The sequence below is a fragment of the Hippoglossus stenolepis genome, chromosome 17 (assembly GCF_022539355.2).
Source record: "Hippoglossus stenolepis isolate QCI-W04-F060 chromosome 17, HSTE1.2, whole genome shotgun sequence".
Lineage (NCBI taxonomy): Eukaryota > Metazoa > Chordata > Actinopteri > Pleuronectiformes > Pleuronectidae > Hippoglossus > Hippoglossus stenolepis.
The window spans coordinates 13,484,751-13,509,425 of NC_061499.1; the positions used below are offsets into that span (position 1 = coordinate 13,484,751).

The 24,675-nt window shown below is 45.4% G+C and overlaps 3 protein-coding genes and 1 long non-coding RNA gene across 9 annotated transcripts in view; 1 reads left to right on the top strand and 3 right to left on the bottom strand.

Annotated features, from left to right (window-relative positions):
• Positions 1-1,192: 1,192 nt before the first annotated feature.
• On the bottom strand, positions 1,193-2,629 carry hoxa1a (homeobox A1a). The gene is made up of 2 exons (XM_035183608.1): positions 2,017-2,629; positions 1,193-1,616 (listed from the first exon to the last, which is right to left on the bottom strand). The coding sequence occupies exons 1-2, from the start codon at positions 2,621-2,623 to the stop codon at positions 1,237-1,239; spliced, it is 987 nt and encodes a 328-aa protein (XP_035039499.1). The 5' UTR covers positions 2,624-2,629; the 3' UTR covers positions 1,193-1,236.
• Positions 2,630-6,176: 3,547 nt separating this feature from the next.
• LOC118125203 (homeobox protein Hox-A2a) lies at positions 6,177-11,594 on the bottom strand. Of its 3 annotated transcripts, none has more exons than XM_035183604.2 (3): positions 8,557-11,594; positions 7,863-8,064; positions 6,177-7,250 (listed from the first exon to the last, which is right to left on the bottom strand). In XM_035183604.2, the coding sequence occupies exons 2-3, from the start codon at positions 7,951-7,953 to the stop codon at positions 6,526-6,528; spliced, it is 816 nt and encodes a 271-aa protein (XP_035039495.1). In that variant the 5' UTR covers positions 7,954-8,064; positions 8,557-11,594; the 3' UTR covers positions 6,177-6,525. The 3 variants fall into 3 exon arrangements, with proteins under 3 accessions (XP_035039495.1, XP_035039494.1, XP_035039492.1); XM_035183603.2 differs by having other exon boundaries at positions 8,442-11,594; XM_035183601.2 differs by having other exon boundaries at positions 7,863-11,594.
• A 126-nt stretch (positions 11,595-11,720) lies between these two features.
• hoxa3a (homeobox A3a) overlaps positions 11,721-24,675 on the bottom strand; it is a 30,637-nt gene continuing 17,682 nt past the window's right edge. For 2 of the 4 annotated variants that reach the window (XM_047344262.1, XM_035183598.2), the window contains exons 2-4: positions 20,239-20,299; positions 15,963-16,542; positions 11,721-13,458 (exon numbers count right to left, since the gene is read on the bottom strand). In XM_047344262.1, the coding sequence (XP_047200218.1) occupies positions 12,677-13,458; positions 15,963-16,425 (1,245 nt within the window). In that variant the 5' untranslated portion in view covers positions 16,426-16,542; positions 20,239-20,299 and the 3' untranslated portion in view covers positions 11,721-12,676. Of the gene's footprint in view, positions 13,459-15,962; positions 16,543-18,362; positions 20,212-20,238; positions 20,300-21,458; positions 23,169-24,675 lie in introns of those variants that run through there. The other 2 variants (XM_035183599.2, XM_035183600.2) reach the window with 2 other exon arrangements.
• LOC118125208 lies at positions 17,028-23,754 on the top strand. The gene is made up of 2 exons (XR_004698807.2): positions 17,028-17,461; positions 23,150-23,754. It is a non-coding gene; the product is annotated as an uncharacterized LOC118125208 (long non-coding RNA).

A 24,675-nucleotide genomic window follows, 5' to 3' on the forward strand; every position in this document is an offset into this window, starting at 1 on the left:
TCATCAGGTGGCGGTGAGGACACCTACATGTAACTTGGGGGAACTGAGGAGTTTACGCTGACAGGGCCAGTGCCCCCCCATCCTTGTCGATAGCCTAACCTCGATGTTTAATCAATACGAGATTCTTTTTTGTCCCCTCAATAAGCCGAGGGCTCGATGAGGTTGTCATCTCAAATGACGCGCCCTCATCTCCTCCGTGGATAAACATGCTGTTTTTTTATGCCAATAACGCTTTACCCCAGGGACGGGAGCGCGCGTGGCCGCATACATTGAGGGACTCTGTGATGCCTGGATGAGACAACGTGCTGCTCCTGGATCGGTGAAGCCACGGAGAGAGCCCCCTGCAATGGGTGGATATAAGTGGAGGATGTGCGTCAAATTAATCTGAAAAGTCTGTCTGCTTCTGTCTCTCCAAAGACCGTTCCCCTCAGCAACGACACAAGAAGAGTTTTTTTAGAGGTAAACGCACTTTAATACTCATGATTGACCCGTAAACGTCTCTCTGGACAAACCACTTCGCATGTGATCCACTGGATTAAATAGACAACAGATACAAGCCTGGGACATACATGGCCAGAATGCCCGATTCCCCCGACTGATAAAACTCAGCGTCCCGCTAATAACACATGAAAGCATTACGCATCATGCAAATCTCACACAATTAGACATTCAGACAGTCGCGACACACAGACTCACAGGCCTGGAACACAGAAGTGACAGTGATTAAGGAGCTACGATAACAATGCACTCTATAACGATTCATTAACGAGGTCATCTCGTTGATTGTGTGATGCCTAATTGACGACATCCAGTGCAATCAGCCTGGCCGTGGCCATGACGCACAACTTTGGCACATGTGAGGTATTTGTTTGTGTGTGCGTCTTTGTGACTTAACATCGGTCCATTCAGCAGCACAAGTCAGAGGCCAGAGAAGGGAAGGTGCTGGATATCTTTTGGCACCGCCATAGTCTAATTTCAAAAGTAAGTGGACACATTTGAAAGCTGCATTTGCTTGGACAGCAATTTTCTTGTTTTGCCGAACAAAATATACAATATAAAACAAATCTATGACCAAGGAATTGTTCATATCATTGTCCAAAGTTCCAAATAGTGCAGTAAGTTATTCTGGAGGTACATCTAAGTTATCCATCAAGCTGAACTTTGGCTTTGATACACTGGACACGAGCTTCGGTATGTACAGGCCACCTGTGGCCCAAAGAGGTAAAGAGGCAGGTGTTAATTGGAAGAGTAAGGATCGGCCCCCGTGGAAGACAGCGTGGAGGATGTGGGAGAAGGAGTAGACGGGGCTGAGATAGACTTTTCAGATGTAGCATCGTCCGTTTTCTCTTGATTGCTCTCTCCCGGCTCGGAGGCTGAGGCTTTGGCCGGCAGCAGCCCCTCCTTCTCCCGCTTCTTCTGCTTCATCCTCCGGTTCTGGAACCAGATTTTCACCTGAGTCTCGTTCAGCTGCAGCGCAGCAGCGATCTCCACGCGCCGCGCCCGCGTCAGGTACTTGTTGAAGTGGAACTCCTTCTCCAACTCCGTCAGCTGCTTGGTGGTGAAGTTGGTCCGGACCGTGTTCGGTTGACCCCCAAAGCCGTACTCCCCTGATCTGCCTGCAGACAGAGAAAGCATCACTGTGAACCTCCAAGAAAAGAGAAAGCTGCCCTGCATGTTCTCTGCCCACAACACGTCAATGACTTATTGGAGCAACTTTTACGCAGCAGTCAATCAATGACAGTTTGAAGCACAATGTAATATATGAATGTTAATACTATAATAAGCTATCTGCTGCCACTTGGCCTCTTTGCGCAATGTGATGTATTTTCAACTTTCAGTGTTTTCACATAACACAGCCCAACAAATTATGAAGTTGGCACAAGCAGTTAAGAAGTGCCACATTCGAATTCCACCACTTGGAATGGTTGCACTCTCGCACCCCTTAGCGTTTGTGTCACTTTTAAGCAGGTGGTGTTTACAGATATTACAGTGACATTGGCACCACTTGGCACCTACCTGTTTTTGGTGGGTTCCTCTTGACTTTCATCCAGTCGAAGGTCTGTGCAGAAGACGCAGCCTCAGACAGAGGTGAGCAACATGCCTCCAGGTGGGCAGCGTGCAGAGGGGACAGTGGGTTTGAGCACCCGGGAAAAGGGGTGGCTTGCTCGTGCCCGCCGCCGTAGGCAGCGTGGGCATACTGCAGCTGGCCCAGGGGGGCGGCACTGTAACCTTGGCGATGCTGAGAGACCATTGGGGAGGAAATGTTTCCAGAGTACATCAGTGGGCCGCACTGAGGAAATCCAGCTGTGGTGTCTACTTCCTGGTTGAGCGCGTAAGGGTTGTACGTAGCACAGAAACTTTGGGGTCCATAACTGGAGCTGCAGGCCGGGTGGGCCCCATAGGCGAGACCCAGGGAGCCCGCAGTAGACTGGTATGACCCCGGCTGGTGGGCAATGCCGTCAGGGGAAGCCCTGCTCGCCATGAAACGGTCATCAGCGCCGCAGTTGTTAACTGTGACCGCGCAGGACTGGAAAGTTGTTATCCCGTGGTCCGAGTGGAAAGCCCTGACAGAGCATGAGCCACCTTCGCCGCTCATCACTGTGTAGTCAAGGAAGCTGCTCATTGTAGCATTGTCCTACCGGGACCGAGGGACAGTCCGTCTCTACAGACACCCTCTGATGTCTTCTTCTCTCCCCTCTTTACCCTGAGTGACCGTGCCAACCTTTACCTACACTCTGTCCTTATCAGGGGAAGGAGGGGGGGCGCACAGGCCGATATCAATGAACGGGTGCTGTCACGTGGGCCCGGGTCAGCCAGTGAGACACTTGTCCTTATCCCCGTAGCCGGTGACAGATTGGTGTTTGAGTGGCTATTTAAATTCCAGGCGCTCGTCGATCAAGGTGACGCGCGTCGCCACTAATGTATTGGCCGAGCAAACAATGAGCTGGGAGGCAAACGGCGGCGGACAGCTCCGGGGTCGCATGAAGAGCGGGGGAACGGCACACACGGCGTCTTCTAACCCCATGCTGTGCGCCCTGAAGCCCGGGGAAAGATTAACGCTGCCCCCTGCAACCTCTTTCCAAGTGGACGACCTCACCTGACCTCAGGTACGCTTATTTTGGACTATAGGAGAATAGGTGTGTGTGTGAGTATGTGTGTGTGTGTGTGTGTGTGTGTGTGTGTGTGTGTGTGTGTGTGTGTGCGTGCGTATCTGTATTCGCCCCTGCTGCCATATGCATAATAGTGTCATTCTCTCCTCGATGGATGGATGGATGGCTCAGTGTGTGTGTGTGGGTGTGTGCGTGTGTGTGCGTGTGTGTGCGTGTGTGTGTGTGTGTGCGTGTGTGTGTGTGTGTATCATTGCCACAGGCTATCTGTGGGCTATCAGTGTCCCATTCCTCTGTTTCACGCTTTAACACTGTGAGGGATTTGCTCAGCAAATATTTCCCCAGTTGGACAGTGAGGGAGAGGCGGGGAGGTTTCACTCCTGACAGAAAAGTCTTTCAGCTCTTTTATAACTGTGTGCTCCTCCCTCATCAAGGTCGCATTAGAGATGTTTGGCACTGCTCGTGCTGGGGGGTCGCAGGTGATGTAACGACAAGACAACATATTGGACATTAAGATGATGTGGTATTAATTCTTGCCTCAGCCGGGGTCACGAGGTCTGCTATCATGGGCTATACTCTGATGTTGCCCCCACGTGTATTCATTATGCATGTATATAATGATCAAATGATCTGATAATGCGTCGTGGAGCTATAATGCGCTCCTATATAGCCGGAGGTGCAAGTGTGGGCTGATTATCCTGTTAAGTTCATCAAATCAAGCTGTTAGAGAAATGGATGGCCACGAAAGGCGAGCGCTCGGCAGAGAGAGAGAGAGAGAGGGAGAGAAGGGAGAGAGACGGGAAGGGGAGAGAGTGTGTGTGTGCGAGGGAGACATGCAGCAGCGAGTCCAACCTCTCACTGAGGAAGGAAAAGAGAGGGGAGGGGAGAAGGAGGGGAGGAGGGAGGGAGGGAGGAAATAAGGGTAGGGTGGAGAGATGAGCGCCCCCTCTGGTAGCATGTGGTTAAACACAAAATATCCAATGTTGTTGATATTATATGATTATATGATTATATAGATAGATAGATAGATAGATAGATGAGATAGATAGATAGATAGATAGATAGATAGATAGATAGATAGATAGATAGATAGATAGATAGATAGATAGATAGATAGATAGATAGATAGATATTATTCAATTTGATTATAAAAGTATTATATTTTTACTCTATTATTTGTATTCATTGTGTACTCCCCATGTGGATCAATAAATAGGCTAATTATCGTGAGATTAGATAGATGGAAAAGTTGAAGTTTTCATCTTTGCATACTCAGAAAGTGAAGAGCAAAGTTCCCACCAGTTTAAAAAAAGGCGCAGAGGGGTCAATACTACACCCCCCCTCCAGTCATATACACCCACACACACACTAACCTCCTCCCTTCTCCTTCCCCCCTCCTCCCCTGTCTTCCCAGCTGCCTCTGCGGCCGAGTGGGCGCAGAGGTCCCACTGTCTCGCTTGTCTCTGTGTGCAAACTTCGCCAGGGCCTTGCCTTGGAGCTCTCTTGGCTCTTTGTGTGAACACATGTGCGCAGAATAGGCGCGCTGTCTCGGAATGATTAGGTTATGCCGGCCCTTGTGGTTGTAGTCAAGCAGTGCACGGTGCAGGAGCAGCCCCCTCTTTTTACCCCTATATACCCCACTCCTTAGACACACACATACACAGCTGCTTGGACCCACACCCTCCACTTGCCCATGCAATATAGACTAACGTTCAGCCAGTCGATGGTCTGTTTATGGCTTGTAGATTATTCAATAAACCGCTGGACGCACGGAGTTTATGAATTTGCGCACGTATGGATGAGTTTGTAAATCGATCGGTGCATGTAGGCCATGTGTCGCAACCGGTGGTTTTTCTTGTTCTCACACACACACGCACACACAGAGTGGAAAAACCTATTAAGTAAAAGTGTGCATGGGCTAATAACTGATTCCAATAAGTCAACTCAAGCGCAATACAATAGGGCAAGAGCCATCATAATCCTATATTGAACTCAAAGATAACTTAACACTAACTGAGGCTCCAATAGTGTTGGTAAGTCCCCTAAAGAAATGGAATCTCTTAAGATAAAGGATAAGCCAAAAGTAATGATCCTCACTCCAGTTAAGTGAACTATTCTTAGTGAATCTCATCTAGTCTGTTTTGACTCGGATGTAGTTTTACGCACGGGCTAAAGAGTTGCAGCCTCATAACCCGAGCGGTGCAGCTACTGGTGCCGCTGTCGCCGAGCCAGGAGCCGTGTTTAAACAAGCTATAAAAATGAATTATTGCCAAACGCACGCAGAGACTCAGCCCCTTTTAGCGCAGGAATTGGGGAGTCCCATATGAAAATGTAAGTGGGGTTTTATTTGTGCACATTACGCCACAATTGGTCTCCTTAATGTCCGCCTCATTCATGCCACGGAGTGATTTATGAGCTCCTGAAGGCAAACATGGCTCCGGTATTCGCCTGCAACATGCACACAATGTTAAGAGCCCTGTCATGTTTAAGATCCGGGCTGGCGTTATATGCACTTTTTTTATTCCTAAAGTTTGAGGGTGAACACGGAAATAATTTGTATCAGTTTCCTTATAAACGGCCTAAAGTTTACTTGACTGTTCTAAAAAAAAAAATTTGAAAAAATCTTTTCAAAAGTAATTTCACTCAATTATTAGCATCTATAATTTACCAATTAACAGTTAATTTGCAGATATTTTATAGTAATTGTACTGATAATCAATTAAAAAAGTTCACCTCCAAAGTTTCAAATAAGAAAATATACTCTTTGTGGTTCTTTCATGAAGAGGCAGGGTATTCTATCTATCACTTAACAAAATTAATATAACTGGAAATTAAATTATACAATAAAAGTACAATTCAGACGAGTGTGTGCCTTCACTACTCAGTGCGGGGCAAGACTATTTATATTCATTGCCAACCTGTTGTTAGAATTTGCATATCGTCTCTATCTTCCTGTGCCCTACTTCTTTTTATTTTGCATATTATTATTCTTTTTTCTACATGAATAATTCAAATAGTCGGCAAGTATTCAGCCTGTAAATAGAAAAAGAAATGACTCAAAACACCAGAGAGAGAAAAGGATCGTAGCAAGTTAATTGTATTCTAACAAAAATATCCAAGACGTTGGAAGCTATACAAAAATAAAAATGAGCAGGTTCCATAGGCCTAATATTGTAATATTATTCACATACACTCATAATTTCCATTCCAAGAGATCATTTTGATATGGTAATTACAAGCCACATTGGAGTAGAGCTACTTCAGTGATTCAATTTCATCCTTACCTTGAATTAATCGCCAGTCAAATATCAACAGAATAAATGTGCCGCATATACAAATAACATCAGAGTTTATACCATCGTAGCCTGATATTTAATGTCCCAAGAGAAAAAGGAAAATAAAAGTTATTGTGATTGGTTTAATAGTTTAGATGCTGCAGGTCGATTGTAGTTAGGGACTCCGAGAAAAAATAGAAGCTGTCCGTTGAAATGTCCACGGGGCTGTCCAGAGACTCTGACAGGCTCGGCGAGGCCGCGTCAGAGAGCTGCAGGCAGGAATCCGAGGAGAAAGGCTGAAAGTCGTGTATAGAAACATCCAGGGCCGGGGGACTGTCGCCATTGTCCGGGCCAGATGCAGAGCCGGGGCCCATTGTTGACATACAGCCCGGAACAGTGGGTGACGGGTTGGGAAAATGTTTCAGATTTTTGTCATTGCTGTTCAGCGACGCAGCAGCAAAGCCCATGGACTCTCCATTGTGGAGCTGTTGCGCGGAGCCGAGGGAGTTGTTCTGAAAGGAGCAGGTATCTCTCTCCAGCAGGGCCCCGCTCCGCTCGTACAGGGGGGCCTCGTCCTCCTCGTCGCTGTGGATGCCATCCTCGGCTCCCGGCCCTTTCCCCTCCCCGTTGTGGTTCTCCTTGCTCTGGGTCTGCCGCTTGTGCTTCATGCGCCGGTTCTGGAACCAGACTTTAACCTGCCTCTCGGTCAGGTCCAGCAGCGCCGCTATCTCCACCCTCCTCGGCCGGCAAAGATACTTGTTGAAGTGGAACTCCTTCTCCAGCTCCAGCAGCTGGGTGTTGGTGTACGCCGTCCTCAGCCGACGAGAGCCCCCTCCTCCCCCGGCGCTCTCCACGATCTCAGGCGAGCCTGGAAAACAAGCACCATGATAGCGAGGGATTAATACGCAGGGCACAACAGTTGCATAACCCCCGCCAGCGGCCGTGAATCTAGCACCGAGGCTGTCTGAAACCACGAGAGAGAGAGTGTGGCTCATGCACTATGTGCTGCAGCAAAATGGCCGCTGGAGCTACTGACCCAATCTCATAAACCTGTTCACCCTTTATCTAAAAATCACCCCTGCGTAGAGATACCCATCAGATAGTTTTACGCATAAAATATGTTCAGCGTGAAGCAAACACGGTGCGATATAAAAGCAGTGAGGTCCAGGCTGGTGTGGGATACTAATGAATGTTCCAGCTGCCCTCCTCGGCAACGGCACTCCATCACTCTTCATTACTGTCACACATCAAAACTCTGCTACGACTCTGGGAATAAATCATCTTGCATCATCCAAACTTTACCCAAAACTTTTTTTCTCCATTCATACACAATTCCACAACGGCCATAAATCTTTCAAAACGGAACGATTCTAGCTGCATTTGTTGTTGTGTTTTTTAAGGAAGGGCCTAGGGGCTAAACAAATGTAGCAACAGATAGTAAATAGGAGTTGTGCAGAAAAGTGCTGCAGAAATCACCCACCTTTTGGGGAAAAGCACACGGGTCCATTGGAAAGGGTGGTCGCGGTGGAGGTGGGCAGGTGGTTCCTCTTGGAGGCTTTCTTCTCCCGCATCCAGGGGTACTCCGGGGGTAAGGAGGCGGTGGGCAGCTGGCTGCATCCGTCGGGGCTGTGTCTGGGCCGGCCGTGCCGCGGATGGCTGCCCGGGTTCAGGCTGGGAATGGTCTGCTCAAAGGGAGGAGGAATCAGTGTCGGGCGTGAAAGCGTCGAGCTCTTGATTGATGAACTTTGAAATGAATCAGCGACAGGGGGGAAAGATGTCAGGCACTCAGCAAGCGACGGCTGACTATTGATAAAACCGCTCTCTCGCTCGAATTCGTAATTCATCTCCGCTCCCTGAGAGCCGAGGAAAGTTTGCACGCGTATTTTTATAAATGTTGCGGCTCAGCGAGGACGCGGAAGAAAAAATCATTAAAAAATCTCGTGGTGGTTTTTTTTTCTATATCACTGATTACGGCCGTATGGGGACCGAGCTACTATTAAACTATTGAATTCATGGAGACAAGGTTGAAATTGGACCGAATTGCCTGTCACATGATTACCTCTGCCCAATGACAATTTGGGGTTTAATCAAAAGAAGCCAGTGTCTGCCTGATTGATCCAAAAAGTCGGATGAAGAACGCCTCGCTCAGCTGGGAGACGACTGTTTTTATTTACATCTTTGTCCGCTCAGTTTATCCTCCTCTCTGCCCCTCCAGTCCAGTCCACTAAGCGACAAAATGTGTGTTTTTAAGAATGGCTGACGCTCACTATTACAGGGAAGGAGCCCAGCCTAGGGTGCGCGGATTCGTGCACTCCTCTTTCTCGTATTGTTTGAGGATGTCAGTGGAGAACGCCCCCACCACACTCACACACACTCACAGACACAGACACACACAGACACACTAACACACACACACACACACACACACACATACATTTCACGCCAGTAGCTATTCATATAGGCAAGAGGCAGGCTCCAGAGGTGAAAAAGCAACAAACCCCAAAAAACTGATATTGAGACTTCTCGACAGAAACAAACCCCAAACAATCCAGCCTCGCTAAGTGAGTGTGGTCTCCACAATAGCTGTGATTCTTTAGAGGTGCATAATAATGAAATATGCTGCGCATCCATCGACATGTGTTGCAATAAAACGCCCATCCATTAAGTTAATACTGACGGATATGACAACGTTCAGGCCATTTCATCCCCTGACAGCAGTTCAACATTTACAAACAGTGCAGGGGAAACTTAGCAGCAGATACACACTCATGCAAACACTCGCAGTCATAATCACTGTTGTTTTATTACAGGCTGGGGGTTCTCTCGGTTGTAAAGATGTAATATTAAAACATAGGTGGTTTTCGTTTACTCCACATAAGGTCGAATTTTTAGAGGAGGTCATGCGCGCCCATGTTTGCGCACATTCCCACAAAGGCTAGGTTCAAACACACAGGAACTCTTTGTTTTGTGATTGCAATAGTTGAAAGGTTTCCCACCAGCAAGATGTCATAATTATTTTTTTCTTTTAAACATCATCCTAATATTTTAGAATTGTTGCATTTTCGCCTTGAAAGGGAAAAATCCAAAGGTAACAGCAGAGGGGTTTTCTGGATCCACAGTGGCTGCAGTACAGAGAGAGGCTTCCCACTGTATTTCCAGTATCTGCTCTATACCTGGAATTGCAATTATAAGCAAACACCAACACGTTTATGATCGACCGTGCACAACGAGTACATTTACAGTGTTAGATGGAATTGTTATTGAATGGCTCTTCCCTGCAGCGTTTGTTTTTATAGCTCTTCCACAATAATCTGTGAAAGCCATATTTGGGATGTTATTCGTCAAGCAGCACATGTTGTATTTTCATAAAGCATTAAAAAAATATATGGCTTGGTAAGTAAGAGGAGAGAGGAAGAGGAGAAGTGGTAGGCCTCTCTCTCAGTTTGTTGCTTATATACCAAACAAAGAGTCCTGGAAGCCTGTGCGCGATCAATCTTACTCGCCAAAAGGTCTGACAGCTCGGTGCCCTCACAACACATTTAAGGCTTCTAACTCTCCCCCGGATCAAATGCAGCCAGGAAGCGGCGAGAAACACTGGCCACTCAGATTAGAACCAGTTTCTGTTCGCAGTTAAAACCGAGGCTGTCGCTGGAGGGATGTTTTAATAGATAAATAAGCTCCACAAGATGCGACCATTTTCTTTTTTGGGGGGAGGTGATAATGCGCCATCGGTGAGTACAGGGTGAAGCTTCTCCACCTGGCTTTTATCTTTGAATTGTGAGTTGGTATTTACACATTATATTATTTGTCGTTTCGGTGAACGTGCAGGTTTGTGCACGGAGCAGACCGTGTGGTGAGGGACAGAGCTGCTAGGGGGAGAGATGGATGGCTTTTTGGGAATTACGCACAGGCTTTGTGTGCAAGGAGAGGAGTGGGTGGCGGCTTTTAGTGGACCCCAGCCTGTCCTACACACTTGTCTTTTACAGCAGGAGTGATTTAGGAGCACTTTCCCATGGATAGAAATGCAATGAAAGAAAAACATATCCTTGCTTTGGTTAAAACGCGGTGTGTCTGCCCTATACCTGCGTAAATGGCGCATATGGGTCAAATCAGTGCCTTGCTGTGTATACTTGTGTGTGCGTGTGCGTGTATTCCTCAGTGTGTGTGTGTGTGAGTGTGATGGATGCAGAAATACTCAGGGCATCAGTTTTTTTTTTTCCTGCTTTGACACACCATGGTTCAATTGTTCTAGGTTTCCCTGCTAACCATATGTCAGGGTTAGTATGTCCATGTCCTCTTATATCAATCAGACCTGGGCTGGAAATTGGTTCTTGGTGAAAAATCAGTGTGAACAAATAATACTGCACACATAAATACATTTTGTAGTCACTAAAACTGAACATGGCACAAAATGATTATTTGTTCATTTGAGAAGAATGGCAGAAACCCCTGCGTAAAACCACACAAATGAAATTCCCCAGAAAATCTAAATGATATTACAACAACAATAGAAGAATTTTGTCTCCAAGTGGGTCTGGACTGGGAAATTCATAAATACTATGAAATTGCTGCAAATCATAAAGAGAAGTCTACATTCTATAAATTGATGGTAATTTCTACACAGCCTTTTCATTTCAGTAAATTGCACAAAGGAATATATCGTACAGGTTTTTAGTTTTCCACTTATAATTTCCTTTGCTGTAACCATCCTGGATTTTTTTTTTTAACGTTGTCATCTGTAAATCTGTGGAGTAATGAGACCAATGAGACCCGCCATGATTCCAGTCCTGCCTGTTTATCGCCAAGCCCGCATTTGACTGACTGCACATATCAGGGAATTATTTTTCAAACGACTTCTCATTTAGCTTGTTGTCTTCTTGCAGGATCTCCAGAAGGGCCCGGCTGACATTTTTCTTTTCATTATTATGGATGTGCCCACGCAGATGAGAGGAGGGGAGAGGGCCACCCGAGTTTTCTCCACGTCCACGATCAAGAGGAGAGAAAAAACATTTGAGTAGCTTTCTTTGTTTTGATTGTAGAATATTGAATGCTAATTATGGCAAATAATTGCAATCCCTATTTTGTGTGCGTAAATAATAAATAAACATAGATTGTCGTATTTAATTTATTATTAAAATTATTATTATTATTATTATCCTAAATGTATTTTTGCTTTTCTGTTATCATCTTTTATACCAGGATGAAATTCTTAACAATAATAAAACGTAATGGTGTCAAAAGTAGAGTTGTATTTCTGAGTAATTTTTTTGAGACCCTGCTTTGCATTTGATTTTGTGAAGTGATGCGTTTGGACTTAAAACTGAAGGATATGCTACAATTATATTTCAATTCTTTTTATTCATTTCTTCGAACTGGAGCAGCATGGAATGTATGACATCGAAAAGAAAATTGATGATGGTCTGTTCCTTTTTTTTCTTCAATAAAGAAACTGCTAACGTGTGTCCCTTCTCCATCCACACTTATTGCATGACTGATTGATTTTACATTGGTGGAGAAAACAAAATACCTCCTCGAAGAAAAAAAAAAAAATGGAAACATAGGCTATAATACCAACATGGTGCTGCTGCTGCTGCTGCTGCTGGGGAGCTGCAGACTACATGTAGAGGGCCGACACGCTAATATCCATCAACCTTCTCCCCACACAAAGATTGCAGGGGGGTCAAATAATACTAAAGGACTCTTATCTTAACACCAAACAAAATAAATAACATTAGAAAAAGTCCAATAGAACTAAACAAAAGCAAGGGGGCTGCGTTTAAGCTCATGACCCTTGATTTTTTTTTCTTTTTGAAAATGTGTTTCCCTCATAATCCGAGCTCGTGGCTCCTGAAGGATCCTTTCACAAGTGCAACAAAATGCAAAACACAATTCTTCAACTGCGGATAAATAAAAAAATACGGACAAATTCACATTAAAAATGAATAACATACGTTCATAATACCCTGTTTGCGTTTCAGCTTTAAAAACAAGTTTTTTAAAAAAAACAAAAAAAGATTAAATAGGCCTATGCATATACTGTGCCCCCCTCCCTCCCGCTCTAGAGTCCTACAGCCCAGATAAAGGTCTTTGAAAGACAATGACACGAGCAAATAGAGAAAAAAAATCCAAGCAAGTCGTGATTATTCATCCTACGCTACTTCACACATCAAAACTATAGAAAACATAAACAAAAGCGGAGAGGAGGTGGAAGCCGTGTGGAGGCGCAGAAACAAAGCGGTAATGTGTCTGTAGGTGGGTAAGACAATGGGCGGAGTGATCCGAGCTGCGCCACCGCTACAGATGCGTCAGTTTGGGCGCTTCCTGGATTCTTCCCTGAGAGTAGTGCGGCGTTAGGTCTGTGTACGTCGGTGTCGGATCACACACTCCGTGATGCTGACTGTTGCCCATTGTGATTGCTCCATTGTAGTCCATGTTTGCGGACGGCGGGTGCGAGAGGTGGGTCAGACCGAAAACGGAGGCCCCGGAGTTGGGCATAGACTCGATGTAGCCTCCGCCGACATAAACGGGGCTGCCCTGCATGTGCGTCCCGTAGTTGCCATTGCCTTGGAGAGGATGCGCGTCATAATCGGGCGTGGCCGAGTCGGTCCCGGGATACCTCTTCTGGGAGGGCGGGCAGTTGCTGAGGGAGCTGTTCAAAGGAGGGGGATATGACGTGGCCATACCGTACGCGTTCTGATGCGGTTTATTGTAAGACGTTGGCGACTGGGATTCATAAGGAACACTGTTTACAAGAGAATGCATAGAGTTGAGGTATCCTCCACCGCTGGAGGCCGGGCCCACGGGGCTCCGCGGGGACTGTCCGCCAGGGGAAGGCATCATACCCACGCCCTTCTGATCCTTCTTGTATTTCATCCTGCGGTTCTGGAACCAGATTTTGATCTGTCTCTCGGTGAGGTTGAGCAGGTTCGCCATCTCCACCCTCCGGGGTCTGCAGAGGTACCGGTTGAAGTGGAACTCCTTCTCCAGCTCCACTAGCTGGGCGCTGGTGTAAGCTGTCCGGGCCCTCTTCGACGCCGCTGACCCTGGGGGACTCCTGTCTCCGGGGCAACTCTCCACTGTCAGGGAGGAGGAGAGGAGGGTGTCATTCAGTAATCCATTACAGACAGAGAGAGAGAGAGAGGTACAGAGGTAGAGACAGGGAAGTGAGAGTGAAAGCAATATCGTGTGACAACACGCACACAGCTGATAACAAACCTCTCCACCATCAAGAGGGGTGGGGAACACTACTAGATAAATATGTGTCCCAGTACTGCGCATGTGTGTGCGCGCGCCTGAAATACATCACAAACATTTTGATAAATCTACACCCTCCCGCTAAGCACTAAGGGTTATCATCAGGGCTCCATGAGACAATTAACAATCAATGCATGCACACGGCACCTACAGTTACAGCAAAGCACACAAAGTAAAGGGTAGTGAGTCAGGGCTGGTTCTGGTGCCAGGTATCCTCAGATTTCCAACTCAAACATTTTGACCCCCATCTTCCCCCGTAGTCGCACAGCGAGCACACGCGTAATGCAAACACGAGCATTATGTATTCCTCGGGGTGTATACAGCAGCTCGCCTTGCCCTCGCTGATAAGCCTCCCCTTCCAAGAGGGCTGGAGCTTGGCTGCAGAATAGCAAGGTGTTGGTCTGCTTACCGCCGTGGCAGACGGCCAACACTTAATAAATTTCCCTACCTGTCGCCCAGACCTGGAGCAAGAGGAATGCAGCAGACACATCCTGACCTCATGTTACAGAGATAAAAGAGTTAGCACGTGGCATTAGGGATTCCCACGCACTGTGTGTAGGACAATCACCGATAACTACCATGATTATTGCAATAAAATCTGAATTTAAAGGCTATAGTTATAATTTATAAGAGAGGCTGGTGTGTACTAAGTGCACGATTAGTGTTGCTTTTCATAAATGTCAGCACCCCAACGTGTTGTTAGAACTAATAAAAACACTTTGCCAGACATAAATCAAACCGAGACTGCTTCGCCTCCATCATTACTGTAGAGGAGCAACTGTAAGTTACCATAAGAAGTGAGCGTCTCTGAATCTATTGGTTGTATGTAAATAACCAAAAATAAATACCCCCCCCTCCTGACGTTTACGAAGTTATCCAAACAGCAGAATCTGGTTTGTGTATACGCGCGTAAATCATGAAAGGTAGCACTTTTCGAATCGTAAAAATGTGTGAAAACACCATACCATAATTAAAAGTCGCCATATTGTGTCAATATAAATGTAATATGGAAATGAGCATCTCTGAATCTTAGGTTAGCTCCTTCCTGACCCAAATAAGATATGCAAATGTTCTTTTATATATGTCTGCACCTCATTGTGATGTCAAAAACTAATCACAAACGTTCCCTAAACGGGAGCCTTGGATTGGGAAAAAAATGAAAATGTGCCACTTTGCTTTGCATTTGGAACGAAAAATAAAAATTGGGAATTTAGCATCTCTTAAATTAAAAATGTGGTCTATTTCGGTAAAGATCATTGAAACACAAACTCCACACCCTGACCCACCAAGTTTTCCTCTCGTCAAAACAGCAGCATGTGGCTCGTATAAACGCGCTTAAAACGTGCGTAAAGTGCTTTCCATAAATGTTAGCACTTTTACGGGTTGTTAAAAACTAATGAAAATGCCTTTCCAAACATAAATCAAAATGAAGACACGCCACTTCAGTGCTACTTTGCATTACATGACTCACGTAGCCTACAATTACTTCCTTAATTTAACTGTTATCCTCAAAATGTATAAAAAAAAGGTCATAAGCACCTCTAATTTCTTATCTCGGGTTCTGTGTAAATAAACACACACCCGCCACCCTCTGACCCACAGAGCCTCCCGCTAATAAAACAGCAGGACAAACCGAACAACTGTTGTGCGTGTTTGTTTGTTGTCTCTCCGGGAACATTATGTGATCAGTGGAGATGCGTGTTTACAGTAGGGACAGGTCAGATGCAGGGCACACAGACAACAAACGGTGGAATCTACTTCCAGTGTGGAGGCACGTGATTCAACCCTGGAGTAAATCTAAAGTCTGTGCTGTCACTTTGGAGAAGAAGATACAAGGTGAGTTAATAAGACTATATAAGATTTGAAGACAGAAAAACAATATCCTTTACAAAGTGGATGTGAATACAATAGAGTCAACACTTGTTCATACAGTATGCGATATGAGGTGCTGATTACACTCTGTGGACCTTTTCTTCTGAATAATTTAGCTGCCTACAGAATTAATAAAGATTATATAAATGCAATATAATAAAACAAAGACCTCTCTGACTCTGGCACAGAAATGAAATAACTTGCTGATGTCCTGTTGGGATTGGCCCACCCCTCCCTCCTAACCCCTCACCTGCTCAGCCACCCACCCTCTATGTAATGTGTGCTCTCAACAACATTTATGTAACTTTGCGGTCAGAGGCTATCAAGTTGTATGTGTGTGTGTGTGTGTGTGTGTGTGTGTGTGTGTGTGTGTGTGTGTGTGTGTGTGTGTGTGTGTGTGTGTTGTGTGTGTGTGTGTGTGTGTCAGTAGCAGCAGTGTTTAGGTTCCAGGTACCTGAACTGGTGCTACCGTTGGGTTTCTGCTTGGTGTTCTGACGGGACTCCTTCATCCAGGGGAAGATCTGTTTGCCTCGCGCGTTGGTGGTCGGTGAGTCGTTCTTGGCACCGGGCTGGCTGGACCCGTTGCTCGCGTTTTGGCTGATGGCACCGGGGGATTGGGAGGGAGGGGGCGGACCTGACACCGGCACCTGCGGTTGATTGCTTTCGGGATGGACCTGGGACTGCGCCGCCTGAATGGCTGTGGTCCTGTCGCAGCCCTCCGCCATCTCCCCCGGCTTCTGCAGCGCCACGGAGCCGTCAGGAGACTGCAGGGAGCAGGCAGGTCGATGGTACTCACTTTCCACATGAGAGGCCCGGGGATATTGGACCTGATTGGCATCATAACTGAAGCCATTTGCGCTTTGATATGGGTAGCCACTGTAAATTGCGGAGCTGTCGTAGTAGGTTGCCTTTTGCATCTCGCCGTTTCCCAATATTTATTTCAGAAACTGACAGGGTCTTGACACCCGTGTAGAATAACATTGGCACCCCGTGGTCACGTGACGCCTCTCCGCCAATGGCCTCCTCGGGTGAACCTAGGGTTACAAGAAGCACTGTGAGGAGAAGAAATGGTGGCGATCCATCTTACTTTTCAATACAAGGCTGACACGGGAGACTATGGAGGCAAGATAGGGCCAACAGTCCTGTAGACTATTACCGTTTACCTTATGGCTTACACGGGGCACAAAGGCACGAACTAACCTTGTATTACCATCTGTGCCAAACAACATTAAAGCAAAAACCTTTTCAAAAGAATTTCATATTGCCAAATCAATTTAAGGATCTAACAAGAAACTGCATGACATTTTAAACCTATGATACTATTACGAATAAAACAGTTACAGTATGGAGAAAAGGGCTTTAAGTGCCCAAAGGGGGGCTGCAGGGAAAGCTTGTTAGTGGGTTACCACACAGGAAAATAATATTTCTGTTACATTGTTATTCTACCAACAGGGCTGTCAACAGTGGATCTAGTTTCCTTGTAGCAGCTGAAAACATCCCCCGTGTCCCGCAAACGTTTCAGCGCATTTTAGTTTTTTCACCATTAGTTTAAAAAATAGCCTCCTTCAGTGAACAGCCACCTGGCACGAACCAAAAACAACCGCATTCTCTCCTTCCCTCTTTTCTTTTGTTTTCGTTTCTCTTTCTTTTTCTGTCTCTCTTTGCGTGCTGCAAGATAAATGGAAAGGGCCACGAGGAAACCTGAAAAACCGGGCGGGCATCCGTGCATCTCCATGACCAGACTGTGAACTTTTCCTCGCAGGCCTCGGTAGTAATGGCTGCTGTCGGTGCCGCCTGCGCAGCGGCCCGTCGCGGTGATATATGGGGGGGTCAGTGAGCCGGCACGGCACGGCTCTGCTCGGGGGGAGAGACCAAGCCACCGGTTCCAAGGCGCATGGGGACGCGAGGACGGCACACCCAGAGTCTGCTGCTGAAGCACCGTAACTCACGCAGGTAACCACGGGGATCCGCCTCAAAAAGATTATTGGAGATGCTTTAAACTACAGTCGACGCAGCAGGTTACTTTCTAAATAATGTGACGTGACTAATGAAATAAGAGAATAGTTAATGTTTACTACATTTAAAAATAGTGAAATGCAAGGCGTCATTAGAATAAAATAATGAGAATAATAATTATTATAATATGCAAAATTATGAAAAAAAGTCAATAATGTCCAGTTTAAAAAACATCAATTTGCTGTTATATAAAGCAATATAAAGTATTAAACAAAATCCAAACTTATTGCAAAGTATTAAATAAACTTCACATTTTAGCTGCTGAAACTAAAAGGCCCTGCTGTTGAAGTCTCATAGTAAAAACCTGAGCCCAACATTAACGTTTGTCTGTAGGATGATATAAAACTATAACTTCTTTTGTATTTAACAGTCCAAGTGTATATGAGAATAATCTTCTATATACATATGGACTGTGATGGCATTTTCATAAACTGAGCTCAAAGAAGTCATAGGAAACCGTCGAACACCACTGGTTTTGCATGGGAGCAAAACAAGAAGCAAATCAGTAGAAAAATGAGCCCTCGGCGCAGCTGAACCGCAGACTGAAAGAAGGTGTCTCCGCCGTCTCGTGACCTGGAGAAGATATCAGAAAGCTCTGCGGTGAATATCTCCAGACGCGCCATGGCGATAGTCATAAAATGGAAAGAGAAAGAGAGACAAAAGACAGACTTGAGCTGTGTGCGCGCAGCTCTCTGCTCCACGCTGGAGAAATCTGGCTGCCTGACTGTGTGTGTGAACTCTTCCTGAACCGAGATCTAAGTCATACGGTGATAAATCACCGCACGACACACAAACTCCGCCATTTACAACCGAGGGAGCCTATTTCTGGCCTGCTTACCTTATCCTCTGACGACGAATGCACAGCAGCGAGCAATGCTTTCTCATTCAGCGACGAAATCGATCAAAGCAGTAATCCAGGGGAAAAAGTTTAAAAGGCAGGGCTGGCTGGGTGAAGCAGCAGCAGCAGCAGACTGCGCCCTGCCATGCACCAGGCATTAGCAGCCACAACAAAAAAAGGGAAGAGCAGAGAGAAACCCCTTTCCTCTTTGCCTTTTCTTTTTTTCCTCTCCTTACTCGACGTGGATGGGTAAACCGAGATTACGAAAGCAGGCGTGAGCAGTCGGGTCAGCGAGATAAGAGTTATCTGGCCCCAGGATTGAATTTATCGTCATGCTATAGAGCAATGGCCAGGGCTTCATACCAATATTAAAGGCAGCCAGGGCTGTGCTGGGCTATGTGATCCTTCACCAGTACCATGCAGACACCAGTGAACTGCCCCGAACCAGAGCGTCACCATAGACAAGAAAAATTATGCAAATGAAGTAGCGCCTTGGAAAGCCAGTTCAAATCAAGTGGCTGCCTCTCCTCCTCCCCCAACCAAATGAGGTAGTGTGTCAAGAAAAAAACATATCGCTACTTATAGCATGAAAGTCCATCCCCAAAGTGTTTTAAATCTGTTTTGTTATTATTTACCCCGGCGTCCTGCAGTTGGAATTATGAGCCCAGTGGATGAGACTTTGGAGAGGAGCGAGAATACAAAGGAATAATCAGGCGCTGACCGTGCTGCATTTTCATTTGCATGGAGCATAAAGGGCTTCTATCCACAGCTTAATCATTAACCCGCAGATTTTGCATTTATTCCTCAAATCTTTTGCCACAAGCTATAGGACGCTCTCGTCGTATTCACCCCTGCGCCCTGGGTCCCACTGTTTGCATGGCTTCTTGTGTGGAGAACACAGCTTTTATCTGTATATATCTTTTTTTAGATATTGCAAAGCACAACAACCTCAGATCATGTCTGTGCGAAGTATATCAAGGGAAAACCCCCACGAGGAGCAGGGTGTGAAAAATGTGAAGAAGTTTCATCACCAAGAGGCAAAGCGGAGGACATGCAGCCAGGAGCAGGGGAGAAGAGAGCCGGCAGCAGAGGGAATCCCTCTGCATGGCGAGGCTGCCTTTAACAGCCAAAAGGGAGAAAAAAAATCAAAGAAGGAAAAAAATTAGATTTATGTCCTCTCAGCTTCCTGAGGCTGTAAACAAGTCCAGAGCTGCAGCTTCTCTGCTGCTTTCAAGGCACAATTTAAAACAAGGTAGAACACATGCACGGACGGCGTGGGAGGGTGAGTGGGACAAAAATTCACGCGTGAGGATTTTTTTTTAGCCAACTCGGCTTTTTCTTTTCCAAACCAGAGCAGTCAACATTGTATAATTATTTACTTCTTTGTGTTTTCCTAAAATGCTGATTCGCCTCTCTCTTTAATTTGGCCCCGAGCAGGAGGTTAAATGTCAGCGAGGTGGTGGTTTGTTGCTGCATCTGCTGTGCGTAATAATACAAAAAAAAACGACGTGGGAAAAAAAGAAATCTCAAATGCCGATGAAAGACACAAACATTTTCTAAACTTCAGTGAAGTAAACTAGCGGCCACAAGCAGATGGATTTCACAGAAAGTAGTTTTTGAAGGGAGCGAGGCAGTGCTCCAAGAGCTGCGATTCCCCTCGTCACTTTTATAGTGACAAATTACACCACAAAGACAAGTGGAGGAGAAGGAATTATTGCGCACGGCCTGGTCATATCGCTGCTGCAAGGAAACGTTACAAGCCACGCGCTGCCTCTCTGAGAGCTGCGGTGGGCGTGTGTGGTGCTTATTAGAAATTGAATAAGGATATCACCATTGAGCATTCATAACACAAATCAATAAAGATATATGGACTTACCGAAGGCGGCTCAAGGTGTCTCGGAGACCTTGCGATGGCCTGAATTCACTCGGCTGGATTTCTGCAATGAGGAGCAAAAGAAAACAATCATTTTTTTAAACGTATTTTGTAAATTATATTATTGTGAATATTATTTTCAAGTAAGCGATCCTTGAATATGCCAAGGTATAAATTGTAGATATAAATAGTGAAGCTGATGTTATTGTGCGTAAATGTTTGGGCCCTGCATGTGTTTAAATGGTGCACAAAGACACCAGAGCTAAATCTGATAAAATTCGTTGCATGCATTATTAAAATTGCATTGTAATTTGATCAAATTTTCTATTTAACAACAAGCTGAACGTGTGTAATAAAAACATTGGCAGCTTATTGAAACCATAAAATCTAAATTCCCTCTGATGATTTTGTAACCAAATATCACCCAGATTAATTCCATCAATAGGAAACACGAGATTATGAAATACTAATGAATAAAACGTATGAATTAAAGCCTTATATGAAGACTATTCTGGGACAAAAACAACATCTCGGCCAAGCATTGCGGCACTATCACCAAAACATAAAAATGGGTCTATGCAAATAACGAGTTTGTTGTTTCCCTGCTGGCTGCTGAGCATTTTCCCCACAAACTGATCGAATAGTCATTAGCTCTCGCGCACCATCTTCCCCAAGTCCCCGTGCCCATAAATCAAGCTGGAGCGCCGTGACCCCAGCGCGGCCGCGCGGTCCTGGATGGCACTCTGTCTTCCATTATATCCTCGTTTCCCCGGCGGAGCGACACAACCCCACCGCTTTCCCCTACATTTCATGGAGCTCATCTTGATGTACCATTTTACGCACGAAAAAATAAAAATACACGCGTAAAAGACACAAGATGTTGATTTTATAGGACAGGTTGCACCTTGGAGCGGCCGCCTGCTTTGTTTGGGTTTTCCTTGGAAGCTGATATTTAAATGGCCGCTTTATTTACAAACGGTTACACAGGCCTGTTTATCCCAAATGGTAGCTCGTGATATTAAAGATATTAGAACAGAAATAGTGGGCTAATTGTGGATTTATTTTTAATTTAAAAATGGAACAAATCCCTGTGTCTTTTACATGGATAGCTTTTTGCTACCTGTCTATTTTGTAGCCCTGCAAGAAACCCCTGGACCCTTTTCACTGACCTCTGCCTCTCGCGGCAATAACTCACGACAGTAATGAACAATCGGCGGAAATACCTCAAAATAAAATCCATCCTCCCAAAGCTCGGGCTCTGACTCTGTCCGCGTGGAAAAACATATCCGTCCGTGACAGCAGTATAATACATCCACAAACCCGGGATCCTCTGTCTTTTCAGTCTGCCTCCTCTTTTTTCTTTTTTTCTCCCCCTCGACAAACAAACTACACGGCCCGGACTCTCCTCACGGAAAGTGGGGGTAACCCGCATATAATCACCATCATATGGCCAGACCGGGGCTCCGGTTTTCTTCCCCGTGCCATAACACCGCGCAGTATTATGCGCCGCGCTCACGTGACGCAACGTCAACTTAAATCCCTTTATTTGAGCCCGTGAATCATTAATGGAGGCAGTCGTTGCCCCCGAGGAGAAGCGGATCAGTTTGGAGGGAGAAAAAAAGAGGGGCTGTGTGACAGTGCGATGTATCTGGCAGAGGAGCGAGGCTCTCGCAGAGAAGCAGCTTTTTTCCACGTGTCGCCCATTCAGAGGGAAGGACTGTTCTGTCAGGTTTTAAGTGCCATATATTTGGAGCCTGTTAGCGGCTGAAAGAGCTAATCCTGCTGTATTATGCTCGGTTTCAAGTGCAGCCACGGCTCGGAGCCAGGCGAAAACCAAAGTGTTTTGCACTGCAGCGTGACAATTCGCACTATGTGAGAACGAGGAGGCTTTCCCTACAAAACACCATTTGAGGATGGCATCGTGATTACTCATCACACCAATAAAGCTCGCCCTCTCCCATTTCTCACTATTGCACAGCCGGGGTTGTAGAGTGCATTACACACTGCTCAACTCAATATCGCCCCCCGCTCTCATGGTCAGACTTGGGCTGTAGTATCACTTAGTCAGCGCCTGCCTCTCCATCAGCACAAGCCTGCATGCTGCTGGCTAAAGTGGAACAAAACGTCACACGTTTACCTGTCCAACATAAGGAGGCTGTGAGTCCCGGTGGTCGTGAGGGGTGCGTGTCAGTCAGCGGTGGGCGGAAAGTGGAGGTGAGGTAACCAAAGAGTGGCTGCTCGACCCCGCTGATCAGAACAGGGACCCCCATTAGACCTACATGCACTTATGCGTTTCCTATGACCAACTGAGTGATGGTAGAAATCACAGGTTTACGCAAAGGAAGAGTTTTGCAGCTTTTGCATATGGGAGGAGCAGGATCGTGTGGCAAAAGTGCCGACTAAGCCACTATCTTGGCCACCATAATTTTAAACAAAACAACGTATCCAAAGAGTGTGCCACGCGCGCGTCGTGGAATAAATCTGGCTGCAACCTTTCTAGGTTTTGCCAAAAGTCGTAGCCCCCGGAAGAGCCCCTCTGTTTTTCGGCACCGTTTGGCGCTTGTTTTCCGTCAACGCCGAGCAGCGGGCGTGGAAAAATCCCAACACAACTATTAATCACTCGGGGCGGACATGGACGGCATCCCACTCCCACATCAGCCTTTGTCCTCTCAAACTACAACTTGAGCGGTAAACTTTTAAAGACGGGAACAGAAGCAGCACCAGCTCTCATTAATTCACCTTTAACACTGACAAAACTGAAGAGGAGGAATGTAAAATGTTGAGGGTTAAAAGTGAACTTTTGCGCACAGCTTTTTACGCATGACGGTTATGAAAAGACGATTGTTTCTCGTTTGCGAAAGAGAATGCATGTGTATTAAATACGTTATTTTGCTCTCTCTTTGTCCTCCCACAGGTGGAGGCTGTCACTGGGATTACTTGGCTCGACGTGACCGTGCACTGGAGCCTCATCCAACCTTGCCTTTCGCCACCACACCTGAACTCTCCCCTGACCCGGGCAGTGGCACACACAGTCGAGTGGATGATCTAAACCAGAGGCCCTCAGACTAACTTTTTCACATTTTGCTGAACTTTTTTTTTTTTTTACAGAATTGCTTTTTGCACAAATGTAGAAGTTGATTGATCATGTTTTAAATCTAATCTATTTTAGCATTAAACAAATGTTTCAGAGGTATTCACACAAATCAAGGCTCCTTATCACTGTCAGCGCAGAGGAGTACGAGGCGCAGACCTCTGGATGTTGGCCAGTCGGCGGTCCATATCTTCCCACAATGTTGACACTCGGAGCTCTTAACAGCCAGGCTTGGGTTACCGATACACTCAGCCGAAGATAACTCTTTCTGCGAGGTTTACACCGGCCAACATCAAGGCTAATGCGAAATTCAACGCCTTAAGCAGATAGGAGCCATCTCTCATGGACGCAGAGCAGCACTGGGGCGGATTATGGGACTGGAGATCTGTGCTTATATAGGTGGTTGTAATAAAGCTATTTGATTTTCATGTTGAACTCACAGGCTCATTGGAACTGAAAAAGTGTTCCTGATAATATCGCCTACAAAAGGTTTCGGTGCAATAGCTGCCTATTAAAATTTTGGAGGTAAGTGCAAAACAGGTCAAAAATAATACTAATACTAATATTTATAATGATAGCCTACATATTTTACTCACCATAAGAGCTTTGTTAATGTTTAACCTGTGTCTAAATTGACCATTGTGTTGCCTCTAATGAAAGGCTCTTTCATGCTGAGTTGTCCTGACAACTTTTAGAAGCAACAGATCAGCCCTTTGCATTGTCACCGTCGTTTAAGCACCTTTTCTGCCATTTATGAAAATAAAAAGTGATGAATAACCACAGTCAAAATTCAGGGAGACAGTTCTTAAGCTTTTACTTACATCCCTGAAAATAATCAAACATGCCAACACGAATGCAAACTTATTAGTAAGACCATACCACATTTTAACACTGCGGACACATTTATTGTTGACATATCTCTTCTTTTTGATTTAAATGTTGTAAGTTGCACATTTAGTTTTTCAAAATTTTTAGCATCTTACTCGTTGCTTTGATTCAAAGGATTAATACATTCTGAGAAATTGGACCTGCTATCAAGTATGACATTTTCTAAAATGTTCAATATGATACAAGAAAGACTATTTTTTAATAGACAACATTTTAACACCAATATGACCACATTGTAATGTCTTAAACGTTTGGCAATAAAACTGTGATTATCAGATATGGGAAAAATCGTAATTCCAACGACCTTATAAAATACAAATAACATATCATATTAAAATACATTTTGCAATTTACATAAACATAAAAAAACGTGATATGAAAGATAATAAAACAACTTAACTTCTGGGATATTTTGTATTTTTATAAGATCACAAAACTAATGGGAAAGACAAATCTTCCAA

What these genes read in the sequence shown, in the direction of transcription:
- hoxa1a (XM_035183608.1), bottom strand. Translation starts at nt 2,623, where the DNA reads ATGAGCAGCTTCCTTGACTACACAGTGATGAGCGGCGAAGGTGGCTCA. An exon ending in GAGGAACCCACCAAAAACAG is followed by an intron (nt 1,617 to 2,016) that starts GTAGGTGCCAAG and finishes CTCTGTCTGCAG; the next exon opens with GCAGATCAGGGGAGTACGGC.
- LOC118125203 (XM_035183601.2), bottom strand. Translation starts at nt 8,226, where the DNA reads ATGAATTACGAATTCGAGCGAGAGAGCGGTTTTATCAATAGTCAGCCG. An exon ending in CGTGTGCTTTTCCCCAAAAG is followed by an intron (nt 7,251 to 7,862) that starts GTGGGTGATTTC and finishes CTTGTTTTCCAG; the next exon opens with GCTCGCCTGAGATCGTGGAG.